Here is a 26,321-nt window from a genome sequence, read left to right as displayed (position 1 = left end):
GAGAGAAGTATTGTAGAATTTTTTTAATTTTCTAAATTGTCGATGCATGTAACATCTTTATCCATATTCTAATACTGCGTTCCGCATGGCAATGATTTCCTTTTTTGTTTTTGTTTAGTGTATCCTGCTCAACTGCTTAAGTGCCTGGATGTTATTACCTGCTTACTTACAAAATTCTTAACCCACCAGGATTTATAATGCTCAAATAACACCGAATAATTTGAGAACTTAATTTTCCATTAGAGGTTTTTAATATATTTTTTTGGTCCCGAGGCATTTTTTCTGGAAATTGACTCATTTTCGTTACCAGTATTTATATGCTTTTATGAGTTTTTATCAGTACCATCTTTCTAGCTTCAAACAACAGTCATTAAATTCTCAGACAGTTTTGACTAGATAAATATGTACATAGGCTACTCTTCTATTATATAGCTAGGTATTTTTATTTTTTGTAGGCATTGTAGAATCGATCCAAATCATTAGAGGAGACGTAACTATTAAAGGATATGAACTGAAGATATTTATTTTTACTTAAAAATTGGTCGAAGTCTATGGAAATCCTTGTTTATAATACAGGGTTCTTAAAGTGTTATTGCAATTATTATTACATATTGTGATTGCGAGCATTATTGTATTGCGATAGAAACTATCGATATCATATATAGCTTGTTGAATTCTACAGGTTTATTAAATGAGGTAGAAACTTGATTATTAATCAGTCAAATTAAACAGACCTTGTTTAGATATATTGAATACGAACTTCATAACAATATTGAAATTGTAACATGGCTTTATGAACACTCTGTATAACTAAATCATCGCCTAATTTCACGTAATCAAATATAATAGTAATAATATAAAACAGTATTATAAAATAAAAATAATTCAAGCAAAATTTTTGGTACTTTCTATAGCTGGAGAAGTTTTTTTTATGTTTTTTTCACAAATTTAGTGTTATACTCAAATGCGTTCAAAACTTCTATTCTTAATTTTGTCATTTTTTTTCAGCTGATGATAAAGGAAGAAGAAATCATAGGAAAATATATTCATATGCGGAAGACAATTCATCAGATCAAGAAAATGTGGACCAAACTGACCCCTCTAGGGTTGTACAGCCCCCGAAAAATACTGCGATATACAATCACAGAAAATATCCTTCAGACGTTTTACCATCCAAAGCTGAAAACTCTCATCAGACTGTATCACACAGGCATTCCTATCAAGTGGCAACTAGTAATTCCCCTATTGTTATGTCAGAAGACAAACGAAATATGCCACATTTCCAGGTCAAAGGTCAACCCGGTAACAACGTCATGGTCGTATCCGGGGGTTCGAAAGGTGGCCCCATGGTGATAGGCGTGAAAAGGGTGTCAAACGAAAACATTAAAGTTTCACAAAAACCGCAACCCAAACCGAGAACTAGGCATGAACCACTGCCGTCTAAGCCCCCACCCCCACCATCGGACGATTCAGATATTGAAAGCGAAGATGACGATGGGCGTGGTCACATTAAAACTCAATCTACGGCATCCACCTTATCTCCGGGACTTGCCGCACGTCTTTCCCAAGATTTAAGTAACGCCGTTATAGGTTTTCGACAAAAAGATAATGATTCTCACCCAAAACAAGAAAGTCCACCGACAGCGAGAAAAGGTCAGCGGGTCACCCAAGAGGATAAAAATAAGGCTGCTACTCTGCCAATAGGCAAATCTCAGAATTCTTCAGGCACTTCCAAGTTAGTATTATCACTTTGATATGATATTATACAGGGTTTTGAAGCCGAAGTCAGAGTTTGGAATAAGAGACATATTTCAAACTCCACGGAGTCGAAATTTTGAATTTTTCAATGTCAGAATTTCAAACTTTCATTGTTGAAAATTGAAGTCGAAATTTTTAACAGAAACTCAAAAAGTATTGAGTTTTCTTGCCATTCTCAAGTCTCAACACAACATCAAAGAAATCTTGCATACAGGAGTCTAAAAGTCAAAATATTTTCTGGCTCCCTAGGGAGGAATTTTGCTTTGCATTTGCTGAGAAATTACTAATATTCTTTTATTTTTATTTTCCATTACTAAAATACTTATTTATGTACATATTATAAGCTATTGAACTATACAAAAGCGAAAGTATGACTTGCGTATAACAGTTGGAACCACTGCATTAAGGGATATTATGTGTTGGGTTGACTAGCCTTCCAAATTAATTTTACTCTACTTGAGACGATGAGCATAAGGACTTGAACCAAGAGCTCTGGGTGTTCTCCGGGACGAGGGCATTTTCAAATATCATCATTCTAATTCAATTTTCATTTTTCTAGTCAACAAGAATACCGGGATTTCTCAGCGCCAAGATCTAATTCCGAAGCATCTGGTTTGACAACCAGGCAAAATTATAGACCACCAGTTGAAAGTAATACTTCTGGTGCTCAACGACCAATGCCTAGGAGAACACATGTAAGAAATCCTACTTTATAAATAATTAAAATACTAAAATTCAACATATCATCTATCTAGTCTAACTAGCGCTTCATGTGGTTGGAATAGAATGCATGTACAAATGTGTTGAACACCTTTATTTCAGTGTACAGATTAAGTTTGGCAGTGTTAGCTGTGAATCTGATATGGAAGCATCTTGACTGAGGCATTTCATGGGTTAACTTCGAACAAAGCTACAACGAGGCATGAACTTATATGTATGGATGTAGTGTGAGATTCTGTCTCTTACAGGTTTAGGTTTAGACATAAAGACTGATATGTATAATTTCTAGTTTTTGAAGCTGGTACTTTACACAGAAAGCCTAATTCTCAGACTCCTGATCCATATGGAAGCTCGGCTTTTAGTCATTACTTTAGATTGATGTTTACGAAATAAAATGTGTCTGCGGAAAGCTTCATAAGACCGCCAGCATCACCTGTCACTGAATAGTTTTGTATTATATTACAGAATGAGCCTTCTGGCAACACAACTGCTCCATCAGTTCGAGGACCACCTCCTAAACCACCACCAAAACCTAGCAAGGACCAGGTGAGCAATTTCAACTTTGTGGAATTTTCTATGTGGTTTTGTTGTAATTGCAACCTTAGTTTATTATATCTATTTGTACCAGACCTAATAGTAAATTGTCTAGGCTCAGCGGTATAGGGCATCGTGCTAAGCATTAGGAATATGCTTGCCACCACACCTCTGATTTCCCTGCGTGGGCTTCCTCCGACCTCAATTCTATACAATGTAAAACAGATAATTGACTAACTAATCCCCTACCTGACATAGACTGATCAACTAATGGAGCAATCAATTTCAAAATTTCAGTACGCAAAGATCGAAAAAGTTACTTAAAAGGCCATTTTTTTTATTATTGGACACAATATGTCACCCCAAGTTTTTCTGTTTTGTTTTATTCATGGCAACACTTTTTTTTTATTTTTTTTATTAAACTCTTGGTTCAACCAATGCTTTTTCCTACTAGTACCAATGTGCAACCTTCTTGTTCATATATTTTAACATAGCACCCTTGTAATTGATATACCATTGTTCTTTTCGTATTTTAGATTCCAGAACACTTTAGAAAAACAAGTTCATCATCAGATTCCAAGCCTCCACCTCCACCTCCTCAAACAAATAAACCACAAGTTTTTATTAAAAGACCTTCGTTTCCTGACAGTAAGTTATTAATAAGGTTTTCAGAGCGATGTACTTGTATCCATGATTGTTTGTATACAAGTACATGGATGTCTAATGGAACTTTGGCATGTTTCAAATCAGTGTTTTTTAAGCGTTTTTCATCAACCTATATCCCCCACTTGGCACGACCAAATTTTTTTGCTACCCTCTTGGACTAAAATTAAAATGAAGTAAAACTGAATACAATTGAAAATTAACCTAATTTTTACTGACCTGACTGGCACTTGTCCATATAAACATTTAGAGCATGATCACCAACGTACCATCCTTTTATGGTGTAAATTGGGTTAATTTTTTTTCATTTGTGATATTACTATGTAGTTTTTGTTTTTTAGACTCACAAGGTGGTGCTGGAGATTCTGGTGTGAAGTTTGCAGGAAGTGCTGAAATAATACAGAGAACAACCCAAATGAATATCCCTCCGTAAGTAGATTTTAATATGTATGGATAGGATTTACATATTTATCCAGGGGGTAAGAGGAGAGCCTATAAAATGGAGCACAGCCTCTCGTCAGGTTACCAGTTCATGTCAAGTATGGGATTAGTTAGCCAGTTACTTGTTTCGGATGGACTTGATGGTGGAGGAAGCCGTAATCGTCCAGCGGTTCGTTCGTGAACCAGCCCTAATTTGCTTCAGTAACTTTACTTTGCCAAAATTAGAGTAAAGGAACTTTGCAAATGATATTTCATCATTACCTGATCACCAAAAAGAACAATTTAATAAGGTGTCAGTTGTCCCAATTGTATGAATCTCACCTCATGCTCTTTCCTTCCGCCAAAGTATCATATCTATCCTAAACCAGAATATAGCATAAATTTCACTCCATATGCTTACTTTAACCGTTTTCCCCTCAAAGTATATTTCTCCTAACTCAGAACAAAGGGACAAATGGAGAAAGTGTCGCAAAATGGGATAAAAGTGATGAAAAGGAGACAAGTAGCCCATGCATAAAATTTGGATGGAAAAAATAATTTTTTTTTGTCTTTGTGGTTCCAGGTATTTACAGCAGAAGTACAATCCTCCACCGCCAGCTCAAGTGCCATATGATCCTGACTCCGATTCCGACTCTGGTCCGATATTATATCGATCGGATGATGATGACGACCCTAGAAATCATCAAAGGTATGGAGATGAAGAAGATGATGATGATGGTGAGTATCTCCTGAAAAATATTATGAGCAGCCAATCAGAGGCTTTGTTTTGAATTCACGAAAAAATTGCCACTTATCATTTTTTGTAGGGTAAATGTGTTAAAAACGCAATTTAACACCAGTAAAGTGCAGAAATTGGAATAGGGTTCGCCAATTCATAGGCAAGGCCAATCAATAATAAAAATCCAATTTAATATGAGGAACAGAAATGGGAATTTTAATAAAACACACAGAAATTCTTGGCCAAAAACATATATATATACAATGCTATATCAGTATTAGTAATATCATTAATGCCTATATTAATCTATACTCTGAATCTGAACTAAATATATACCATCTCACTATCAGTTCTCAGTAATTCCTGTATAATATCGGCAGTGGACTGTTTTTTGACTGATGGTATCACCAATGTTTTCCAAAATGCCCTAAAAATAAAAACAATGAAATTGTGATCGCATAATTTCAATATTTAATGAATCATGCTGAAAAATTAATAAAGTTTCCCCAAATGTCATAGAAAATGCTCCCATGAATAAAAATAAAACAGCAAAATTGTGGATGAAATATCAGGTCCCATAGGACATGGGGCATCTTGTGATTGTTAATGTGTACTTTATGCCTTTTGAAGTTTAGGTGTAACATTTAGGTGTAAGGAATAAAGGCAAAAGATCAACTCAACTCTCCATCACTGCCTGATTTTCCTTTGTCATACTGAAAAAATCACTCATATTAGCTGATCTCGATTCAGAAGATAAATAAACTGCAGTTGCGAAATTGCAGCAAGTAGTGTCTACCTATGCACCCTTTGAGAATCGCTGACATAGGAAAAAAAAAATAATAGTAATAGACTTTGATGTACTCAAATTTGAAATAGATTTGTCCATGAGTTACTGACAAAGTGATACTACAATTTAGCAACGATTTGCAAAACGATCCATATGTACATTACATGTCCAAAATTTAAAAGTATTTTAAAGACCTTTTACATTTAAATTCGAAGTTCAAATAAGCTCTAATATACTATTAAATACTTCTACTCACTTCATATTAAGAAAATCAATATAATACTATCACGTTTAAAGACATATCCTTTTATATTGACTTGGTACAAGCTGCAAATCAGTAATGTAAGCGCACTAAAACCAATAATTATATCAAACGAATTGCTGTATGAAGGGTACATAAGATTTGAAGCTCATCATTAAGGTGCATATTATGACTTAACTGAGCTCTTTCAATGTAAGTCTATGCCTTTATAATAATATATCATATAGGATTTGAAATGGAACAATGTTCAATGCTTTAACGGTTGCAGAGAAGCCTGCAATTTACTTGACAACCTCCATGTACAGGGGCGTGGCCAGGGAGGTGAGAAAATGGGTTTGGAATTTCTATTTGCCAAGTTAGACCGCAACAGTTACCGGGTCCGGAAAACAGTCAATTTGGCTATGCCCCAGTGCATGTATAGTATTATTCGTTTTATGTGTATGCCGTTTTAAAATAGTATCTGTAACTGTAACGAATACCCTGGAAGAATTTGTAAATTTGAATATCCTTGAATGTGGTGGTAATAAATGTAAATAAATAATGTAACTTACTTGAAATGTTGTTTTGTTGCAATTTTACATTTAAACTATCATAGTACGATCATCTTATTTACAGTTGCCACTTGCCAGCAATATTTTTGGTTTATTATGGTAGAATAAGTAACATGTATAAAGCTGTTTCTTATATGGCTACAGCTGAGTTTATGGAATCGTTAGATATAGTTTTTTTTTTCATATTTTCTGAATAGATTGATTTGATTATTCCTAGTGATCTAGAGATTATTTTATCAGATAGAAAGTTTAAAAATGGTAAAACTAAAGTACATGGAATATGGATGTATGGCTTGAAAATTTAACAAATTTTTTATCGAATAACTTGAATTCGGTCAACATTATCAATTCAAGATTTCGTTCAAGGCAATTTGGGGTCTAAATTTTTTTTACAATATGACATATTGTTGATGAATTTAAATGTTGTTTATCAAAATTTCTAAATTAATATATTTTCACTATGAAAGGTGCTTTTCTCTTAAACATATTGAATACAGGGGCTATTTTTCACACTTGCTATTGTGTCTGAATAATGAGTTCGTTGAACCATGAAACAATGGATTTAATAATGTTGCTATTGAAGAATGATGTCAATAATAATTCACTTACACATGATCATAAAGTCTATTCTCTACTAGCATCAATCTAATAACAACGGTCACTTATTCACTGAGTGGACAATAATATCTCTCTCAAATATCTTTACGATAATGACTAATTCTGCGTCATACACAACTAGTAGTTATTTCACCTTTCAATAAAGGTGAATTTATTAATAATTTGGAGATGAGCCAAAGTACATACACTAAATTTGTGAATGCGAAATTTTCATGTCTATTACTGTCTGGGATTGATTTATTATGGGAAATTATAATGTATTATAGCACATTGAAATATCATTGGGCATGTTCTTGTCTGTAACCGAAACTCCATGTATAATTTTGTAAAAAAAAATTTGTGGTGCTTCACTTATTTGCATTTAATGGTTTGATAAATTTGCCCAGTTTCGTAGGTCAGACGTCAATGCTGAGATAACTCTAGAAAATTGACATTTTGGAAATTGTAGTCGAAATTGGCATGTTGGGCTAATAAGACTACGTTGGTATGGTAAGGGTTATAAGCTTAAGTGTAGATGGGATTTGGAAAGTTGATTCACAAATATTTCGATTTTTTCAAGTCATTATTTATATACATATATCAGTGGGTGCTAGCAAAAATCTTGTTCAAAGTTCAAAACGCAATATAAAATCCTCGTAGTACATAATTCCAAACATAATAGCGCTTTACAGATGGAATGCTTGTTCAAAGCCATGTTTGGAGTGTGCAGTGAATGACAGGAAGTGTCTATAAAGCGTCACCTTTGTGACACCTATCATCAAAAATGATCTTTTGCGTCATAAAAGCCTTCTGTTTTAAGCCACAATGAATACGGTCTCACTTCAAGTATTATTTTTTTGTCATATGAGTGATCATTACTTCCTTTGTACGTCACTGAACGGTGTTAAAGGTTTTACTTCTACTGTTATGCGACAATGATTTATGTTGTAATTGTGCAACGGCTTGCTGGTGACATCAGTCGAATATTAATATCACTTCGCCTTACTTTTTGCCGAGATTGTAGGTAAATCTATATAGGTAATAGTGGAAAAGTGCAATAATGAAGTTAGTGCAGATAGAAAGATATGAATGTAGAATTTGGTTTGGAGCAAATTTATTGAAATGGGGGTAACATGCGCTCAAATTGAAGTAAGGAAGAAATGTGGGTAACATCTCCTCAAATTGAAGTAGGCCTATAGGAGAAATGGGGTAACATATCCTCAAATTGAAATATAGGAGAAATGGGGGTAACATACCCTCATATTGAGGTAAAGGAAAAATGGGGGTCACATACCCTTATATTGAGGTAAAGGGAAATGGGGTAACATGCCCTTGAAGTGAAGTAAAGGAGAAATGGGGGTAACATGCCCTCAAATTGAAGTGAAGGGGAAATGGGGGTAACATGCCCTCAAATTGAAGTAAAGGAGAAATGGAGGTAACATGCCCCCAAATTGAAGTAAAGGAGAAATGGGGGTAACATGCCCTCAAATTGAAGTAAAGGAGAAATGGGGGTAACATGCCCTCAAATTGAAATAATAGAGACTCATTTCTGAGCAAAGTTATGGATCACTACTAGAATGCCAAAACTGCTAAATATAGAAAATTATTTGATCTTGCTTAAACATAAAAACTACTCTTCCTGAGCAAAGACACAGACAGCCATTAAAATATCAATCAAGCAGTTTTCTAGTCATTATCATCTATATATCCTACAGAAAGTAAATACAGGTTACATACCCTTGATTAAGTGAGAAAGATTGGGAATGGTGAGAGATAGGTTTCTTCTTGTTTAATAAACTCAGTTCATTTGATTACGGGTGTCTTGCTGTGTTGTGCTTGTTTTAGTACAATAATAGCATAGATAAACAATAAAGACCATGAATAGCAAATTATAGATTATCATATTCCAAGGACCATAAGGTGTACTGTATTATTAGACGCACTGTCTATAAATTGCTTAGACTATTTCGTAATCTTAGTTTTTTTCGAACATATGGCACAACAGCCTATTATACACAATGGTTTTTAAAGCAATACTGGTACTGGTTAAAAGTATAGGCAGCAAAGCATAAGTCACTGCCTGATAGATATATTGGGCGCACGATCAATTTTTGACAAAAAAAGGATTCGAAGTGTAACTTACAGGTTCTCTGAATGCGATATTTGTTCATTAAAACCTTGTTTTATAAGTGTGATATTTCTCATGCATATTCTCGTTAATTTAAATTTTAATTAATGAAGTATGGTCGCTTACCAACAGATAGCGTGCTTAGTAGATATTAGGAATTCATTACTGAAAAGGGGACATGATTATAAGCAAGAAAGGCGAAGCTTGGAAGTCGTCTTTTCACACAGGATAGATTACTTTATAATAAGGCTGATGTAAGGTGGTAGTTTTAGATGAATGTATTTAAATTTGAGGGAATTTGTGTAAAATATTCCCTTTCTATTTTTTATAAATATTTTGTTAATTTCTTGCATTTGAAATTGATTCATGGCATTTTTTGAGTTCAGTTTTCAACCTGCCTTTTGAAATAGTGTGATATAGGTAAATACCATTTTGTAATGTAATATTATGCGCGTCTAATATTCAGAGTGCGAGTTACTTTGCTCAATGTTCAGGCTAAAATCATTCAACCTCCAATGGTACAGTACCTTTGTTTAAAATGGTCATAATAGAAAAAACATTTTGCTCAACTTTCGCTTAAAAGTGAAAAGTTTATAGAGTAAAATGAACGAGTTTTCCCTTTCTGTGAGGGCAATAGGGCATGACACATGTTGTATTTAGGACTGAAGTTGAAATAAAGGACATAATTTTATATATTTATCAGCACATGAATACCATTGTCTAAATCAGAGTTTCCCAAAGAGGCTATGGGGGTAATTTAATGAAAAAAAAATGTTGTCACTAATTTCACTTATCGCATTTTTGCTTTTTAGACATTAAAAATATGCCTCATATGAGGTTTCTACAATATATTTTGTCAGTCAGAAATTTAGTCATCCAGTGTCTTTCCATTTTTATGAGAGTGATGTTCCATTTCTTATTCTGTGACCAAAAACTCAATCGATATCTAGTCTGGTTTACTAAACTAGATGATATCAGATCTCATTTATTTGTATTTTCTGATGGATAGTTTTTAAAAAAGCCTTTGTGAACTTTTAGGTAATTTAGAACCTTTCGTTGTGTTTCTAGAATATCAAATATTTGGATACATCAAACTTTTCTTTAAAAACGAATTTACTGCGATAATAGCAAGTTTTTTTCAAAATGTTGAAATTTTAAATATCCAAGCTTCTAAAATTTCGTGTTTCCATGAAATATTACAGATATCAAATTATTTAAGCCACCTACTCTAATAATCCTTTAAGATGTCACCATAAAAACATGGCCAAATCAATACCATTGTTGTGCGAATCATTATCCAATGCATAAACCATTTGCTATAAGTCAATATAAAGGATCCGGATAATGCATTATGCAATTATTTTAATGAGTATAAATTGACTCAACTCACATGCACCATTAGTGTGTAATCCTTGCAATAGACAGGAAGTATAGTAATATTAACCTGTTACTCATTTTTGTTGTTACATTACCTGTTTTTTAAAGCAATTTGCTTTCTTTTCGATGCTAAGGGTTAATCCACCTTTTGAAAATTTTTATTCAACTAATGAATGCGGGTTTATATATTTATATCAAACGCATTTAGTTGTGTGATCATCCTCTGCATAGAGAAGTAGCAATATGTGCTGAAATAAAAGTATTAGTATGAAGGTTTTTTAGGAAACTTGATTTCGGCAGAATTATTTTACCCAAAAATAATGATTTATTTATGAAAATAAAAAAAATTTATTCTGCTTAGAATTTTGCAAGATAAAATGATATTATTTTTGTTGTTGTTCAATCTAAGTGATTTTTTGATGAGGTGTTGCACAGTTTTCTCTGAATAGGGAACCGAACAAGCTGACACTGTACTTATAACAAAAATGTTGTCTTATTGTTACACTAAAATATTTAAACAAATGAAGATGTATGTGATATCTGAAAAATATGTAATACAAAGCATTATTAACTTCTAGAAATATAAATAGACTCTTTTTGTCTAAATATAGTAATTTGTAAATTAAAACTTATTGTCTTTGAAGGGCATAATTTTTATGCGCCTAATTTTAATGTAAGGAATACTTGTGAGTCATGCTTTTTGATAAAGGTTAGGTCCGTTGGGTGTTGATATACACAAATTACTATTCTTTAACCTTTTCTCGGCAAAGTTTACACGTCAAAAAAAAATTGAAATTTTTTCTGTACTTGTATCGATTTGCTACAAAAGGGAAGAATATACCATTTCGGACGTCGTAGATTTTTAACGGTGCGTTTACTACCAACATGAGAGATGGAATGATTTATTTTGGACTGAAATTAGGGTCGCGCATCGTCACTGGTTGGACACCGTGTATGTTAAGATTGAGAATATCGGTGAACAAGCGTGATGGAATAAAGTGTTCCCATATTTCATTAAAAAGTGTTCCCGTGAATTAAAATGAAACTGCAAAATTTTTGGTGAAATGTCAGTTTCATAGGATTCAGACGATTGGTTTATTTGTTGCGCACGGAGGCGATTTTTCTCATCGAAAATCACCCTCACAACAAGGATTTAGCAAGCGATACATGCGGCCACTTTGTATTGCTGCACATAGTACAGTGACACATAATGGCAATAACATTTGCTAATTGGAAGGAGCGGACAAGACAGCGAGGTTAAAAGAGTTGATCGACTATTAGTTTCTATTCTTCTTTATGTTACAAATCATAGCTGACGTCAATGTTCTAGTTCAATTGTCACGACGAGCTAATTTGAACGGTCTTATCCCGGATCACCGCAATGTAGCTTTAGTCAACTATGTTGAACCCTAGTTTGGAAAGTTGAGAACTAACCTAACCTGCAGTAGAATGCAGGTGCGCATCCGTAAATCCCCTCATCAAAAATGAAAAAAATAATGGCCAAATATTCTCATGTCTAATTTCCTTTAAACCATTTAACGTATAAAACTGTCCAGGGTCATCCCGGTGTAAGAGTAATATATCTTTGTGAAAAAACAATTGCGAGTGCAGCCACGTCGTATGTTGACGTAAACATAAACCCGATACCTGACTCGACGTAATGTCTAGTGATTTAGGCCTTTTAGGCTGGTTAAAACATGTGATGCGTGTATGCTTTTTTATTCGAGCAGAAATTCATAAGACTATGTGTTGGTTAGAATGGGTTTCGATTCTCATGGCTTAAAACTGCATTTTGTTTGCGACTGTATATTTCTGTATGTTCAACTCCCTTTTTAATACCATACTTTATTGCTTTGTGACGTAGCGACTTTTGGGTATTTTTAAACTACATACAACAATCGTCAGTTTCGTGCATTGTCCCTTTTCAATACCATACTTTATGGCTTTGTGACATGGCGACTTTTGGGTATTTTTAAACTACATACAACAATCGTCAGTTTCGTTCAAAAATATTTATGGACTGGTCCCTATCTAATTGGGATGGAATTTTTCGCCCTGCGCTTTCACTAGAAGATGACGTTAAGGTTAAATTACCCTTCATAATTCCGAACGCTGATTGGTCGAATATCGTCATTTTGAAAATCGTCATAATGCTATATGATTAAATGTAACACAAACACAGGGGGAATTGATTTACAGTCAGGAATTTTATCGTTCATGGGGTTATAGTTATTATTGTAATTTGAAATCGTTTACCTTGCCTTCTCCCTGGCCGAACCCTAACACAACTCGAGGAAAATGTTTTGTGCTATTTCGGTCAATAAATCGATAATACTTTCTTTTATAACGATAAAATATGACATTTGGTCATCGATTTGCAGTTCGCATTAACTTCTCCTTAGTTAAATAATGCCTTTTGGAAGTTACCTAATCAACATTAGATGAGATAACCCGTTCGGCTGGAATCTCGTACACGTTCGTTCGTAAATTGAATTACATAGTTGCAGAAAAAGGCAAAAAAGAGAAGGTGCTTCGAGGTGTAAAATAAAATCTCGGAACTGTAGTTTGTGAATTTATTTAGAATGAGATTAAAAGTTTAGAAAGTGTATTTTTGTGAAAAAAAACTGGTGTTCGAAAATTTGTGTTGTATGGACGAAATTAGCGTATAACGATGAAGGGCTATTTTTTCTCCGCTTTTTAAAATTTTTTTTATTGAATATTTCTTCAAAGCAAAGTCACGAGAACTCACTCTCAAATTAAAAAAAAATGATTTTGAGTGAAGCTACGGCGACCTGTTAGTAAATACCCATTCACGCGAGATCAGAAGCAGTAGATGTCAATGATAATTCTAATGGTGGAAATCCATACATATTGGTAATCTGTAACTCTGTCGTAAATATTTTCGATTTGAAATAATTTTAAAAGTTCTATTTCATAATGAAATTATATTATATGCCTTTTCTCCCCCAAAATATGACTTAAATCAGGATTTATAATAAAAATAGCAATTTCATGAATATCAACAGAAACTTGTATCTATCGAAATTCTTTAATATTTATTTTTGAGAATTTTTTTTTGAAATTCTATGTGATTTAATTTTGTTTATTATTATTATTTTATTTCTAAACATAAATAACAGGAATAAATAGGATAAATTGAATATAAATCAACCGATATACCTATTATGGTGAAGGTATATGATATATATCCCCATATCTATTCCAGTGACCTCGTCTGCTAAGTACTAAGTTCTTTTTGTTTTTCTATTATAAATCTGTCAATATTTTAAGCGATGCGATGAATGGCAAGGCCCAAATGAGAGTGATTTAAAGATTAAGGCAAACCTCCCATGGGAAATGTGTTTTATTCAGTAGATTTATTACATTGCATTCTTGGGATGCCAATGATATCGTATTTAATATATGTAGACAATCTGTCGTTAGTGAACTCATTGTGGAATAATGTGAATTAGACTGTCGTTAGAATTGTCTTGAAAGACGAGAGATAGTGCAAGTGTGAGAAAGGGGATTATTTGATCGAGTTTAAGTTTTTGATGATTAATTGAAGATAAGTTTCTTTTTGACTGAGTGACGTGGCGATTTTTTTCAATCTTGCACACTCAGGAATTTTATCCCTAAAGTGAGTGTGCTATCCGACCGAGTGGGAGTGCAGGGTTATTACAACTTTCTCGCTTGTTAGTCGATGAGCATCCCGATTGATGTCGCAGGAGTTTTTTTTATTTGGCATACTCAGAATTTAATATCTAGGGTGGGTGTGTTACCTCGACTCGACACTGAGTGAGAGTGCAAAGTTACTATTTTTTCTCTTTGTAGTCGAATGAGCATCTTGGTGAATGTTACTCACAAGAGTTTTTTTCATCTCAGTTACTACACCTTATAGTCGAATGAGCATCCTGTTTAATGTCGCAAGAGTTTTTTTCTATCACTCATACTCTCAAGGGTAAGTGTGTTACCTCGACCGAGTGACAGTACAAACAACAGGTACTACTATAGTTTATTCACCAAACAGCCATTTTTATCATCGCACGCCCATGACCTTTGAACCTTGACAGATTCGATTTTCCATTCATCTTCTTTCCATCAATAGCCGATGTCGAATAAATTTTTGCCAGTAAAAAACACCTTGTTCGTTGGTTTCAGCCGGGTTCGTTCCACAATTCTGTACCTTTCAATAAATAACAATTGAATAAGCATTGATTTTTTACGTGGGACGATTTATTCTTGTCCCGCAGATCGTTAATACGCTTTGCTTGACATTTGCAAAGGTGTGCGGCATTCACCGTTGTTTTTTTGTAGAAGATGACACAAAGTTTAAATTAACCCAGGACCTTCTTTTAGTGATGAAAAAATCTGTGTATTCGTTAACGATTACCCTCTGTCGCTAAACATTTATATAGTCTGATTTTTTTTGCGACAGTATTGTCTTGAAAGCCGTACTCTGTTATTGAGGCCACACACAGGTCATCATGTTTGCGGAGTCGAAGTTTGATTCATTTATCGATGCTGTCTCTCAAGCATACGAACCGGTTTCTTAAAAATGTCGTGTACCATTTGTTACACTTTCACCAATTGTCCCACTGTGATGGGCTATGATAGATATAAACTCTAATAGCAATAATAAGCACAGAATGTGGGATTCTTACAATTGGTACAAGTGGGGCACAACATATTAAGTCATTGTTGGGAACCAATGGACTCTTAACCATAAATATTCGCTTTCAAGTTAATGATATTTTTTCAGGAGATGTAGACCTCCAATACATCCGTCGCTGCAGTTATAATCTCATTCGTTATTCACAAGCAATAAACAATTACTTTAATTAGTTTTAAATTTATTTATGGCTCTACTGCACACGAGGTCAATTTAACTAATGATTTTAATCCCTTGTAAGCCTGTCGTTTAGGTAACATATTAATATTAGCGGGTAGTAATATCTTATAAGTAAAGTATGCACTCGGGTCACTGCACTCTATTTTCGTTAGATGGAAGGAGCAATATACTATTATTAGTTATTACATATACAGTACAGTGTATATATAATAGTGTAATCTGGTTTGGTAATAACGTATTGGTGTTTTTGTATAAGAACGTAAGATGTTTCCGTGCCTTTTAAGTATGCAATCTCAGACTGCTTAACGTGATCTCAATCGCATAGGAACTCTTACGCCGAGATCACATAACGGCGAGGCCGCATACCAAAGTAACGCCGATATTTGTTTTGGCACGTGTTTTGAATTTGGATAGTGTCATTTGCAGGAAAAGCTTTTTGTGAGAAGGATTTTTTTGCGCGAATTGAATTTGTAATGATTTGTTTGCGAGAATGTAGTTTACTGGAATTGAATTTTGTAAGAAAGCAGTTTGTTTCGAGCATGAAATCCGACGAAACGGATTCTTTGATGAATTTAGTTTAGCTTAATGTAAACTGAATTTTCGAAATATTTCATAATGAGGAATTTCATTCTCACAAAACGGCATCCGCTTTGAAGATAAATCTCGCAAAACCACTTTCTTTTCGATTTTTTTTTTCCTCAAAAAATATCCACCGCAAGTTGAAATTGACAATTTATTATTTATTTCAATTCATTTTTCTTTAAATTTTTGCGAGATTTTATTTTATTATTCGAAGAAAAAGCATGTTTCACTGCCAGGGTGTGATTTCGCCACCTAACTCTTATCGTGTGATCCGTGACATGAACGCCATTTGTTACTATCTTCAATCTGTTGCTATAAAATATTAATACCTTAAGTAAGAATCCACGAATAAGTAATTTTGATAATATCTTAGACTTAGAATAATGAATGTTTTATTGGTCATCTAAGAGCCGGAGATAAATCATACCAATCGTGTACGATTATATCTTGATCTTACTTGGTCGATTGTGGTAAATTCTAATACCTTTTTTCCAAGAAATGGCTTCAAATTTAGATTCTAATTTGTTTTTATTACATTTTGGTCTATTGTACATTCGTAATAGAGTTTCATTTTGCTATATTTTATTTTGTTTATTACTAATATTTGGTTGGGTGACCATTATTGCTCATACCGTAACGGAATTTCACTTTATTTAGCATATAAATGTTTTTCTTAAACTGTTATTTGGGTTTATTGACGCATGTGTGATCGTGTGGGGTATGGCTACGACACGAACAAGAATTTTGGGGGTTTTAATTTCTATGTTTTTGTTACCCTCTGACGTCATAAATGACGTTTTTCGTTCACGATTTTTGAGCTTAATGATCTTTAGTCATTGTATCTCAATTCCGGTATATTGTCTTTCGGTGTGCAACATATGTCGCACACATTTTTGCGTAGGTATATATTATATGTAAAAATACATTTTGTGAATAGATTTTTTTCTCTACGCGTTTTCAATAAGAATTCTTTGATTACCGGTATATTCAGAAAATAATTCAAATATTGAATATGTTGTACATTTGGTTAATGACACAAATCTGTGAATATCTCGCTATATTTCTGATGTTCATTTTGAAAAGTATGTTTTCTGTTTTGTTTATAATTTTATTTTATTAACGAATGAAATTTTTGTTTTGGTCGATCTCGCCAATAATATATATTCCTGTTGATGATATGGACAATCGGTATCAGCAAAATGGAAATTCGACTCGTCAGCAAATTATATTTTTTAATAAAACTTGTTGTGCTCCATATATCCGGAACTCGACAATACCGTGTTTTTTTGAGTGTGTTAAAATACATTTAAAATTGATATTTTTCTCTATCAAAACATTCTAAAGACATACCTCATCCGAACAATTCTATATTATATATAATCTCTTTATTTCTCTAGTTTATCGCAAATTAGATTTAGATAAGGCCGATTTTATCGTGCGGAAGTGATAATTACCAAATAAACCCTCAAAACAAATTAAAAATGTGTAATGCACTGTAATTGGTAACACGCGCTTACGAGTGAGAAAGGACGTTATTGGTAATTGGATAAATTCTCAGAGGATTTGTACATTGACTTTTTTTTAAAGGTAGACGTCATAGATGTGACGTCAGAGCACAAAAGGTAAATATTTCACGGAGAAAAAAGGAATGAGTAGCGAAAGGTTTATAACAGAAGTAACACTGATAACACTCGAAAAGCCTCTTTGGATTTTGGGGTTTAGATTAGTGAGATGTTGTATTATTGTTAATTGTTATACAGAATGTTCATAAAGTATGAACAATTTAAAAAAGTTATTACAAGGTAAAATGGTGATTTTTTGTTTTATTAATTTATGGCTGTTTTAATAAAATATAAAATAATTTAAATAAATAAATTTCGGATATCTAAAAAGATGAGAATATTGACTTTATTAAGCCAAAACTTAGAAACTCTGTTTAATATTAAGACATGGAAATTATATCGTATGCCGCACAATATTCCTTATACCTTATATTGAAACCATCAATTCCGAAACCCAATTTTAATTTGAAATTTTGAAAAGAGTTTTAAATTTCCACTCTAATTTCGGTAACATACCTTTAAAGGTTTTCCTAAAATCGATTTATATGCCCAATTATTTCAAGTATTTTTTCAATATTTTTCGCTTGATCTTGCTCGATTTAAGGTTAGACGCGGCACAATTCGATTTATTTCGTTCGCTAGTTTATTAACCAACCGTAGGTAAAACAAGTTGTCCAAAGCAACCACCTAGGTCCTATAGTCTTCATACTGTTCATTTAAATCACTTGGGATTGTCCTGGCAATGGATAAAAGCTCGCACGGTACATTGTTATTGTATTTAATTCACATTGACATCAAAGAGTCGATATCATCAATTATCTTTCGGCTAGGGTTCTAGGAATCTAATGGATTTTCTCCCAGTTGTTTTAATTGTAATTAGGCTTTAGGAAAGATGTCGATTATCTTTTGAGGATTTCGATGCTGGTTGTAACTGAACATATGCACATTCAAATTGTTAGATTTTTTAAATTGTTTTATTGCCGAAGCAAACAACGAACTCGTTAGTGAAAGATGTCTCTATTATGCCATCACTATTAAATTTTTTTTAGCTGGACTTTTTGAGTACCTCAAATGTTGCAGATTTTTAAAATTTTGCCAAATTGTGTGGTTTTGTTTCATCGATCGATATTACGAGCTCATTCCTGAGAAACTGTTTGCGTTAACTGTGGATAACGGTGCTGGTGTCGGTATATTCGTTCCTTGCTTTCTTGTCATCAAGCAATCTAAAATTGTTGTTTAAGTATGACTGTTTGTGGTCGAATAATAATATTAATCTCGTAAATCTTATTTGTTTTGCTCTATTGTTTTCTGCATTCGTCAAAACGAAATGGTCGTAAGAATTCTATCTTTTATAATCCTGCATTAATCATCAAAATTGTGGTCCCTATTTGTAGCGACAGGTATTTTTAGGTAGGTATTTTCGTGACAGGTATTTTCGTGAAAGACCGCAAAGGTACGGTAGGTATGTTTTTTTTGCCTGGTCGTGACTCTTTTTTTCTTGAGGCTGAAAGGCATAAGTTTGGCTAGGGGGGTATTTCATTGAGTCATATGTTTTTGATTGGAGGCACATTTAAAAAATATAATATTGTCAAATGGGGAATAGACGAGCGTTCTTATGCTGTGATCAGCATTGAATTCTCAGGAGTTGAAGGTATTTGACGTCAAGAAACGTGTGTCGAAATCGTTGTGAACAATACCTTAAGATATTCGAGAAAATATCGTGATGGCTTTTACCATCGTTGTAAAATGAGTCGCAGAAGTGTTTATCTGTGAAAATAGTTTGGGAACGTAGGATAGTTTTGTGCTTTGAAAGTTTAAAAGAATTTTTATAATTTTGTAGAATACAGTGTGTCGCCAAAAAACAAAACCCAGGTCATTTAGATTTAGAACATATTCTAGAAAGAACATAACCATAGCTTTTGCGCAAAACGTCTTAGATTACTGAAGTTTTTAGGTACAATCAGACACAAACAGAAGTTCAACGGCTAAATGAAATTGTAACCAAGTTAAACCATATCAGCTAACGGGTCCGTATTGAGGGTCTCAAAAGCGTTCCAAGCAACGAAAAACTGCTATGTATGATACGAAAAAATTATGTTAGGTTAGGCGAAGATAAATTGGACCTGACGTAAACAGAATCAAATAAAATTTATGGAGATGCATTGACAAGATATAAATTATCAAGTCGTGAATAAATAATTAAACATAGTGCAAATCTATCTTAGTTGTCGAGAAACAGGGTCACCATTTTTCGGCTCCGTTGTCGAGATAATAAGAAAACTAGGACAAATTTAATTCCTGAATACCGTAATTTTTTCTTCCTATCACGAGATTCATCTTATCATCGCCGGAAAACGAATATTACTAATTTACTTTAATTAATAGTGCAATTAAACATGTAATTAGGAAAGTAGTCTTTTGTTTTCGCGACCAAATAATCAAAATTAATCATTTGATTATCCTAATTAATATTTATCAAACAGTTATTGTCTATGTGTTTTGAGTGACGTATAATTATCGAAACTCGTCTCGATGTATAATTGACCAAATTATTATAGAATAACGTTCCTATTTCCGTATATCTATTCGCGACGTAATAGGCTATTTAGCGATAATTTGGCGTCTACACGTTTGCCTATCGTTTGGGATTTTATTTATTTATTTAAGCGTTATATACACGTTTTATTTAGGCAGTTAGCAGACAATTTAAATAACAAATATTATACCAAGGTAGGTAGCTTTTTTTTTTTCAAGTTTTTAATGTAAGAATATTTTTATAACGGGCGTCAACTTCTGGCAGAAGACAATTATAATTTTCTAAGGTCACATTCCTGTATTATTTATCATTTGACCACGCTTAATCGTGTATGTTTTGGGGATCATTACTCTTAGTCGCATGGAATCGTTTTGCAATTTGTTTTCCGTCAATATAATAGCAGGTACGGAAGATTGCGCCCTAGTCATAAGTTAGAATAAGCCAAGTTTAGATCGAAAAGGCGCTTATCAAAACATCGCAAATATTACTGAAATTGGTAGAACCCTGCTCGCTCAGAGAGTACCGCATTACTGAAGGAAATCGCCATTTCAAATATGGATAATTTTCATAGTGGCGGTCTTTATTAGTTAGTTTACTTTATTATTAAATTCGCTTTGATAGGTATGTCTTTCAACCTTTTGAATAGCGCCTTCAAAGTACAAATTAAAAATTCGCCTGTTACAATATCCATGACATGATCGTAATACCGTGTTTCCCCGAAAATAAGACAGTGTCATATTTCAATTTTCTTCCGAGAAACTAGGACTAGGGCTTATTTTGGGGATGTCTTTTATTTTCATTTATCAAAAAAAAATTACAAAGTAGAAAATAACGAGATTTTCGAATATACAAAATATGAAAACCGATATCCATTTACTTATAAATAACACGTTTTTTTATTCAAAATAACTGCTAAACATAGATTATTAATCACTTAATACGTGTAGGAGAGATTTCTGCCATCGACTAGGTCAAAAAAAATTTCGCGCTATCGACAAGGTCATTTTTTTAGGGGAGCGCTTATATTGAAATAATTTTTGAAAATTCAGGGTAGGTCTTATTTTCGGGGAAACACGGTACATATCAAAACGATTGAAAAGCAATGAACTCTGCACGGAGCAGAAACATTTTGCATATTAGTGATTTCATTTCCCTAAATTTCTCATTGTTCCACTTAGCTTAATAGTGCGTTCTATATCGATATGCGATATTCGTTATTAATTGGTCATGGTTTTCGAGAAATTACAATAACGCACGTTGCATAAATAACCTATGACGACGCACCACTTGTTACGTCATTTTAAGAACGTACATCTGTACGTGATCGCTATTGATATTGAACGGGAAAATCTGACGCATGGAAGGCAATTATAACTTATCACATGCCGCGAAATGCTGATATTTTTGGTTATAGATTTAGGTGAAGGTAAGAATATACTCGTGGTAAGTGCATATGCAGTTTACAGGTCACATGTATCAAAGGTGAAAATGAGGAATTTATTAGATAGAAATATACATAGTAAGAGAAGATGTTTGAAGTAGCGTTGAGCGTCCTGGTACAGAATTTAGATCGATATTTACAGTGTTACAAAATCAAAAGTTGAAAATAATAAGCCTCCTTGCCAAAGCTAAATTTAATTTCAATCTCAACAAATTTCTTGAACTATTTTTTTGGTGCTTCCGGAGTATTCGTACCATGATGGCGCACAACCTGAACATAGTATGTGTAACAGGTTGAGGTTGGGATTGTTCAGATTTTGCGTCATCTTGGTACGAATACCTCCTAAGGCCATTTTTTTTAGCTAAAACATCAATATTTGGTTTCAGTTTGGTTGTGGCAGCATCAGGCAGATTGAATTGATTTGGATTGCAGGCCGTGGTTGCAGGCCCATGTCAGTATTAAATGTTGATTTAGCTGTAATGTAAATGTGACTAATCCCTTGCCAGGAGTTTTTCTGATTTTGTTATGGGATTATCAATTCTGACTGCTAATGTTGTATTACCAGATGAAAGTGGGAAAACAGTTTGAAACAATCGCTTGACTGAGCAAATAATTTGAAAATATTCTGACAAGCTCAACAGCAGCATATTCATGTTTAAAATTGCTTTAAAATTTCATTGAATAAAAAAAAATATTTATTTTCAAATTAATCCAATTATTTGGATTGTATTCTATTGCCTGGACTGGATGACAAATTATGATTAATGGTTACATTACATGTGTGGAATTATTATTGTATATGATATGATTGGTAACTTTATTATGAATAATTCAGTCTCTAGTGATCCCATTGTACTAGTAATATGTTTCTTAAGTCATTTACAGTTAAAATATAACCAGATGTTGGTTAGCCTTCTTAAAATTCCTGCATTTTCAGTTCATAGTCAGCCCGCTACCGCAGTCCATGTTTTGCTGAACATATGTGATCAATTAAATAGGTTCTCCAGCCGTTTTGCGTATCAGAGACAATTTTTAGACATGTACAACGATGTTAACGTTTGCAAACATTTCATGCACGTCAATACCTGCCTTGATAATATAATTTGAAATCCCACAGGAGGGAAGCGATGACAAGACAATTACATTACATCTCATAATTTGGAAGAAGTCCCATTGTATCATGTTGGTCTTGATACCGCAGATTTGACTCTTTTCCGGCCTGGCTTTTGAAATTAAATGAGTAGAATATTTTTCATACATTCATATTACATAAGGTCAAATAAGCCGCCTTTGTCTCACTCAGACAGTATTTCTCAAATTTTGTTTTCCATCGTGACAAATCTGTCAGTTTGCAGTATTAACCTCTAACTCAGTTGAATTATTTGCCTTTTGCAACCTCTGGAATGGCCATGTCATTTTCAAGCCCTCAGGTTAGAGGTCATGCTCATAAAGCCATTGGAGCAAATGCCTGCCAACAAACCCACCCGGGTCACTCTGGCAAAGAGTCAAGTCGAGAAGAGTTCAGAACTGACTAATTTTCACAATTGAATATAATTTTCGAAAAAAATGATCCAAATCTTACTTGTGGGATATAAATTTGTCTAAAAAAATTTATTATCTTATATCAGCACATCATTTTATTTTTAGAATATCAGAATATAAACGAAATAAAATGTAAAGTGAAATTTCCATTTTATTATTATAACTAAAAAATGGATTATCCAAAAGTCCCTCACCTAAATTGCATATATGACAGTTATCAATATGTTTATAACTTCGGGAAGATAGGGTTACATGGAATTTTGTTTACTTTCGTAAGGGAATGGAATTTCTCTAGATTGATCATTATTAAACTCACAATTTTGCTTTGTAACTATCAATCCCATCTTGACAATATTGACACTGACACTTTCAGTTTCGTTTTACTAAAATGTCGACTTTGTTGTGATCTTAATTTTGAATTCTTTTTCGAAAAACACAATTACCGCTAGGGATTTGAATCGTTTTTATATATTCATCTTTCGAAAAATATAAGGTCTTAGTTTGTTTACTTCACAGGCGATGGACAAATTAAGATATATAATCTTCAGGGCAGTTTTATTAAAGTCTATATAGGATTACTCGAATAAACAGAAAATAATATTTTTTAGTTTGATATTATATATAGAATACCATAGTATGACTCGAGACTGTATCTATTTCAAGATACACACGGAATGGAAAAATTACTGGTTCCTAATAAAACTATTTTGGGGTATATCTGAGGTTTTATGTCTTGTATTGTGCTTTATAGAGAAAAGTTCATGTTTTTTTTCACATTGTCAAACTATATGCTGGTTTTATAATGAATATTGTCTTGCAACCTGGGAAATTACGTACAATTTTGTGGTTGTAAATGTTTTTCAAAATTATATTTCCTAGTTCCTACTAATTACCCGTAAAGCAGTTATCAATAAATCATTGTTTGAAATTCCCCTCATTCTCACCTCAATATTGACGAGATTCATGTCTTTATTTTCTCTTCAAAAATCTCAGAGGGGCTGCCATATTGAACTTTCTAGTTTCTATAGGTAGAATTAACCGCCATTAACGTATTTGGCACCATATTCCGGAAGAAGTGCGCAATATTTTCACAGCGTCTTCAAAATAGGATAATAGCGCCAGCTCTAAGTGAAACACCTTACAATTGTCTTACTTACGTCTAAAGGAAACTATCTTATTTCAAAAAAAATTTTCAACACCGTTTAAGTCGCCTTAATTCAATGGAGACTCGAGACTATCAGATCTCAAGGGAACGGTCATCTGCGTCACTGCATTTCATGCAGAGGTATGCGGATCGGACGATTGGAAAGTCCTTTGTAATTCGGCATCAATATTTACCACGTTTAACAGACATGTTGTGTACTGTGGGAAGAACGATTAGGTGTTGAAACAGTCGCAATCACAATATAATTGGTTTTAGAGAACACATATATAAGGGTGGGGTAAATCAGGATCTGTAATAGAAGGTTGCGAGTCTTTATAGAAAGTTGTTAAAGATTTAAACATTTTTGTATCTGAATAGAATTAGAATCAGGAGAGAATCTTGGAGTTGAGCTTATTTGGTGTTATAATTGATTTACTCAAAAATACCAGATAAAAATAAAATAAAACTCAAAATTTGAGTATTCCGCTTTGAATATTGAGCTATTTCTAAGAATTTTTTGTCGTTATGAGTTTCAAGTCCGCTTTGAGAAGTTTTAAATAAAATATTCTCATTAATATCTTTGTATAGATTTTGTTCATCATTTTTTGAAACGGAATGTAATTATTCATCCTCTTTGTCAGATTTAGACACATAATAAATAATTAACTGTAAAATTTATGAATAGAAACTAATCTGTTAGCTTTCTGGCAACTATTCTGCAAGTTTACTGCATCAGTATCCATTGATATTCTGAGAAAAATGTATATGCTACACAATGCACGTATATCATGTACACATTCAGATTGTAATTTAATGGCTCAATAGCTGTCTGAAATAAGTACTCGATATAGGTAATATGTCATTGTATTGTGAGACAAAAATGACACTGACTGACAGTATATGAAACTCTGAAGTATCAACTATACACATAATGATCGTTGTGACAAAATAAAATTTCAATTCTTATATCATTTATTATTTTACAGTTATGTCATATATTATTCAATAGGTGCTGTTTTAATATAAAACAAAGATACCAGTTTTATTTTGGACTTATTGTCATATGATAATTAGAACAATTTTCACAGAGGATTTTGGGAACAATATTATTTTTTCTTCGCAGTCAATGTACTGCAAAGCCAATGCCAAACCCGATTGTATTCGCAGCGCGAATTTTGAGGTCTATGCCTTGGCCTAAATCATTTAAAAACCTGTTCAAAGGGAAAAACTATAAAGGTATGATATTTCAAAGTTTTTTTTTGTTTCTGGTATAAGAATTTGACTTTTATCTTACAGGAAACTATATTTGAAATAATAGTGCTTATTAAATAATGAATAGAGACCCTCTTGACACAGCAAAACATAAAAATGTACAAAAGCATGATTTAGTTAGGGAGAAGGATTCTTCATTTCCAGCTCTGAATAATAATTCACATATGATTCTAACGGATGGTTATATAATTATGTTAAATAAATAAACACTCCTTTTCATAAATATAGCTTACTCATATGTGAAATTATTCGGTATTCGTTTTTTTTTTACAATAATAGAACTGATTAATAATACCTAAAAACCAATACTCTTATTGGGTAATAATTTAGCACTAAGTAATCATTTAATAAATATCAATTCTGAAGTTACTTAATAAACAGCATTCCTAATAAGTACAAAATAAGTTGTTTTCGTCATTCTGACCCAATGTTTTATAAAACATAACTTTAAATAACTAGATATAAATTCCTGAGGAATTAAATCTTGTGGTACGGCATTTAATATTGTTAAAATCCCCTTGGTAATTTCTCAAACCCCAAGAGAGAAATACTCATACAGAAGGTATGCCTCATGCCTGCTATATCCTTTATATATCACAATTCGTCAAGCATTTGTGACCTTTATGTTTGGCATATTGTTTTGAGCCTTCAAAAAAAAATTTTTTGCCTTTAGTCAAAGTGTGTTTTAACTTTACAACTGATTTATTCTCAGTTTGTAAAAAGCCTTTATCCAAAGCCTGTGGCCGCTCGCTACATTGCCTACGATATAGCAAATTGTCTGGGCCAGGGGTGTGCAACAATTTTTATCAGCGGGCCATGTAGAATAACCAACTTCAGACATCAAGCTGGGCCAC

The 26,321-nt window shown here is 33.2% G+C and overlaps 1 protein-coding gene across 1 annotated transcript in view; it reads left to right on the top strand.

Moving 5' to 3' along the window:
* Positions 1 to 26,321, top strand: part of LOC120333721 (uncharacterized) — a 38,951-nt gene that overhangs the window by 8,554 nt on the left and 4,076 nt on the right. Inside the window, exons 5-10 of the mRNA XM_039401056.2 lie at positions 1,009 to 1,735; positions 2,318 to 2,453; positions 2,944 to 3,024; positions 3,549 to 3,660; positions 4,017 to 4,104; positions 4,679 to 4,833. Of these exons, the coding sequence (XP_039256990.2) occupies positions 1,009 to 1,735; positions 2,318 to 2,453; positions 2,944 to 3,024; positions 3,549 to 3,660; positions 4,017 to 4,104; positions 4,679 to 4,833 (1,299 nt within the window). The remainder of the gene's footprint in view (positions 1 to 1,008; positions 1,736 to 2,317; positions 2,454 to 2,943; positions 3,025 to 3,548; positions 3,661 to 4,016; positions 4,105 to 4,678; positions 4,834 to 26,321) is intronic.

This window comes from Styela clava, chromosome 15 (assembly GCF_964204865.1).
Source record: "Styela clava chromosome 15, kaStyClav1.hap1.2, whole genome shotgun sequence".
NCBI lineage: Eukaryota > Metazoa > Chordata > Ascidiacea > Stolidobranchia > Styelidae > Styela > Styela clava.
Note: the sequence above shows the minus strand (reverse complement) of the source record. Positions and strands in the feature narration are given on the sequence as shown.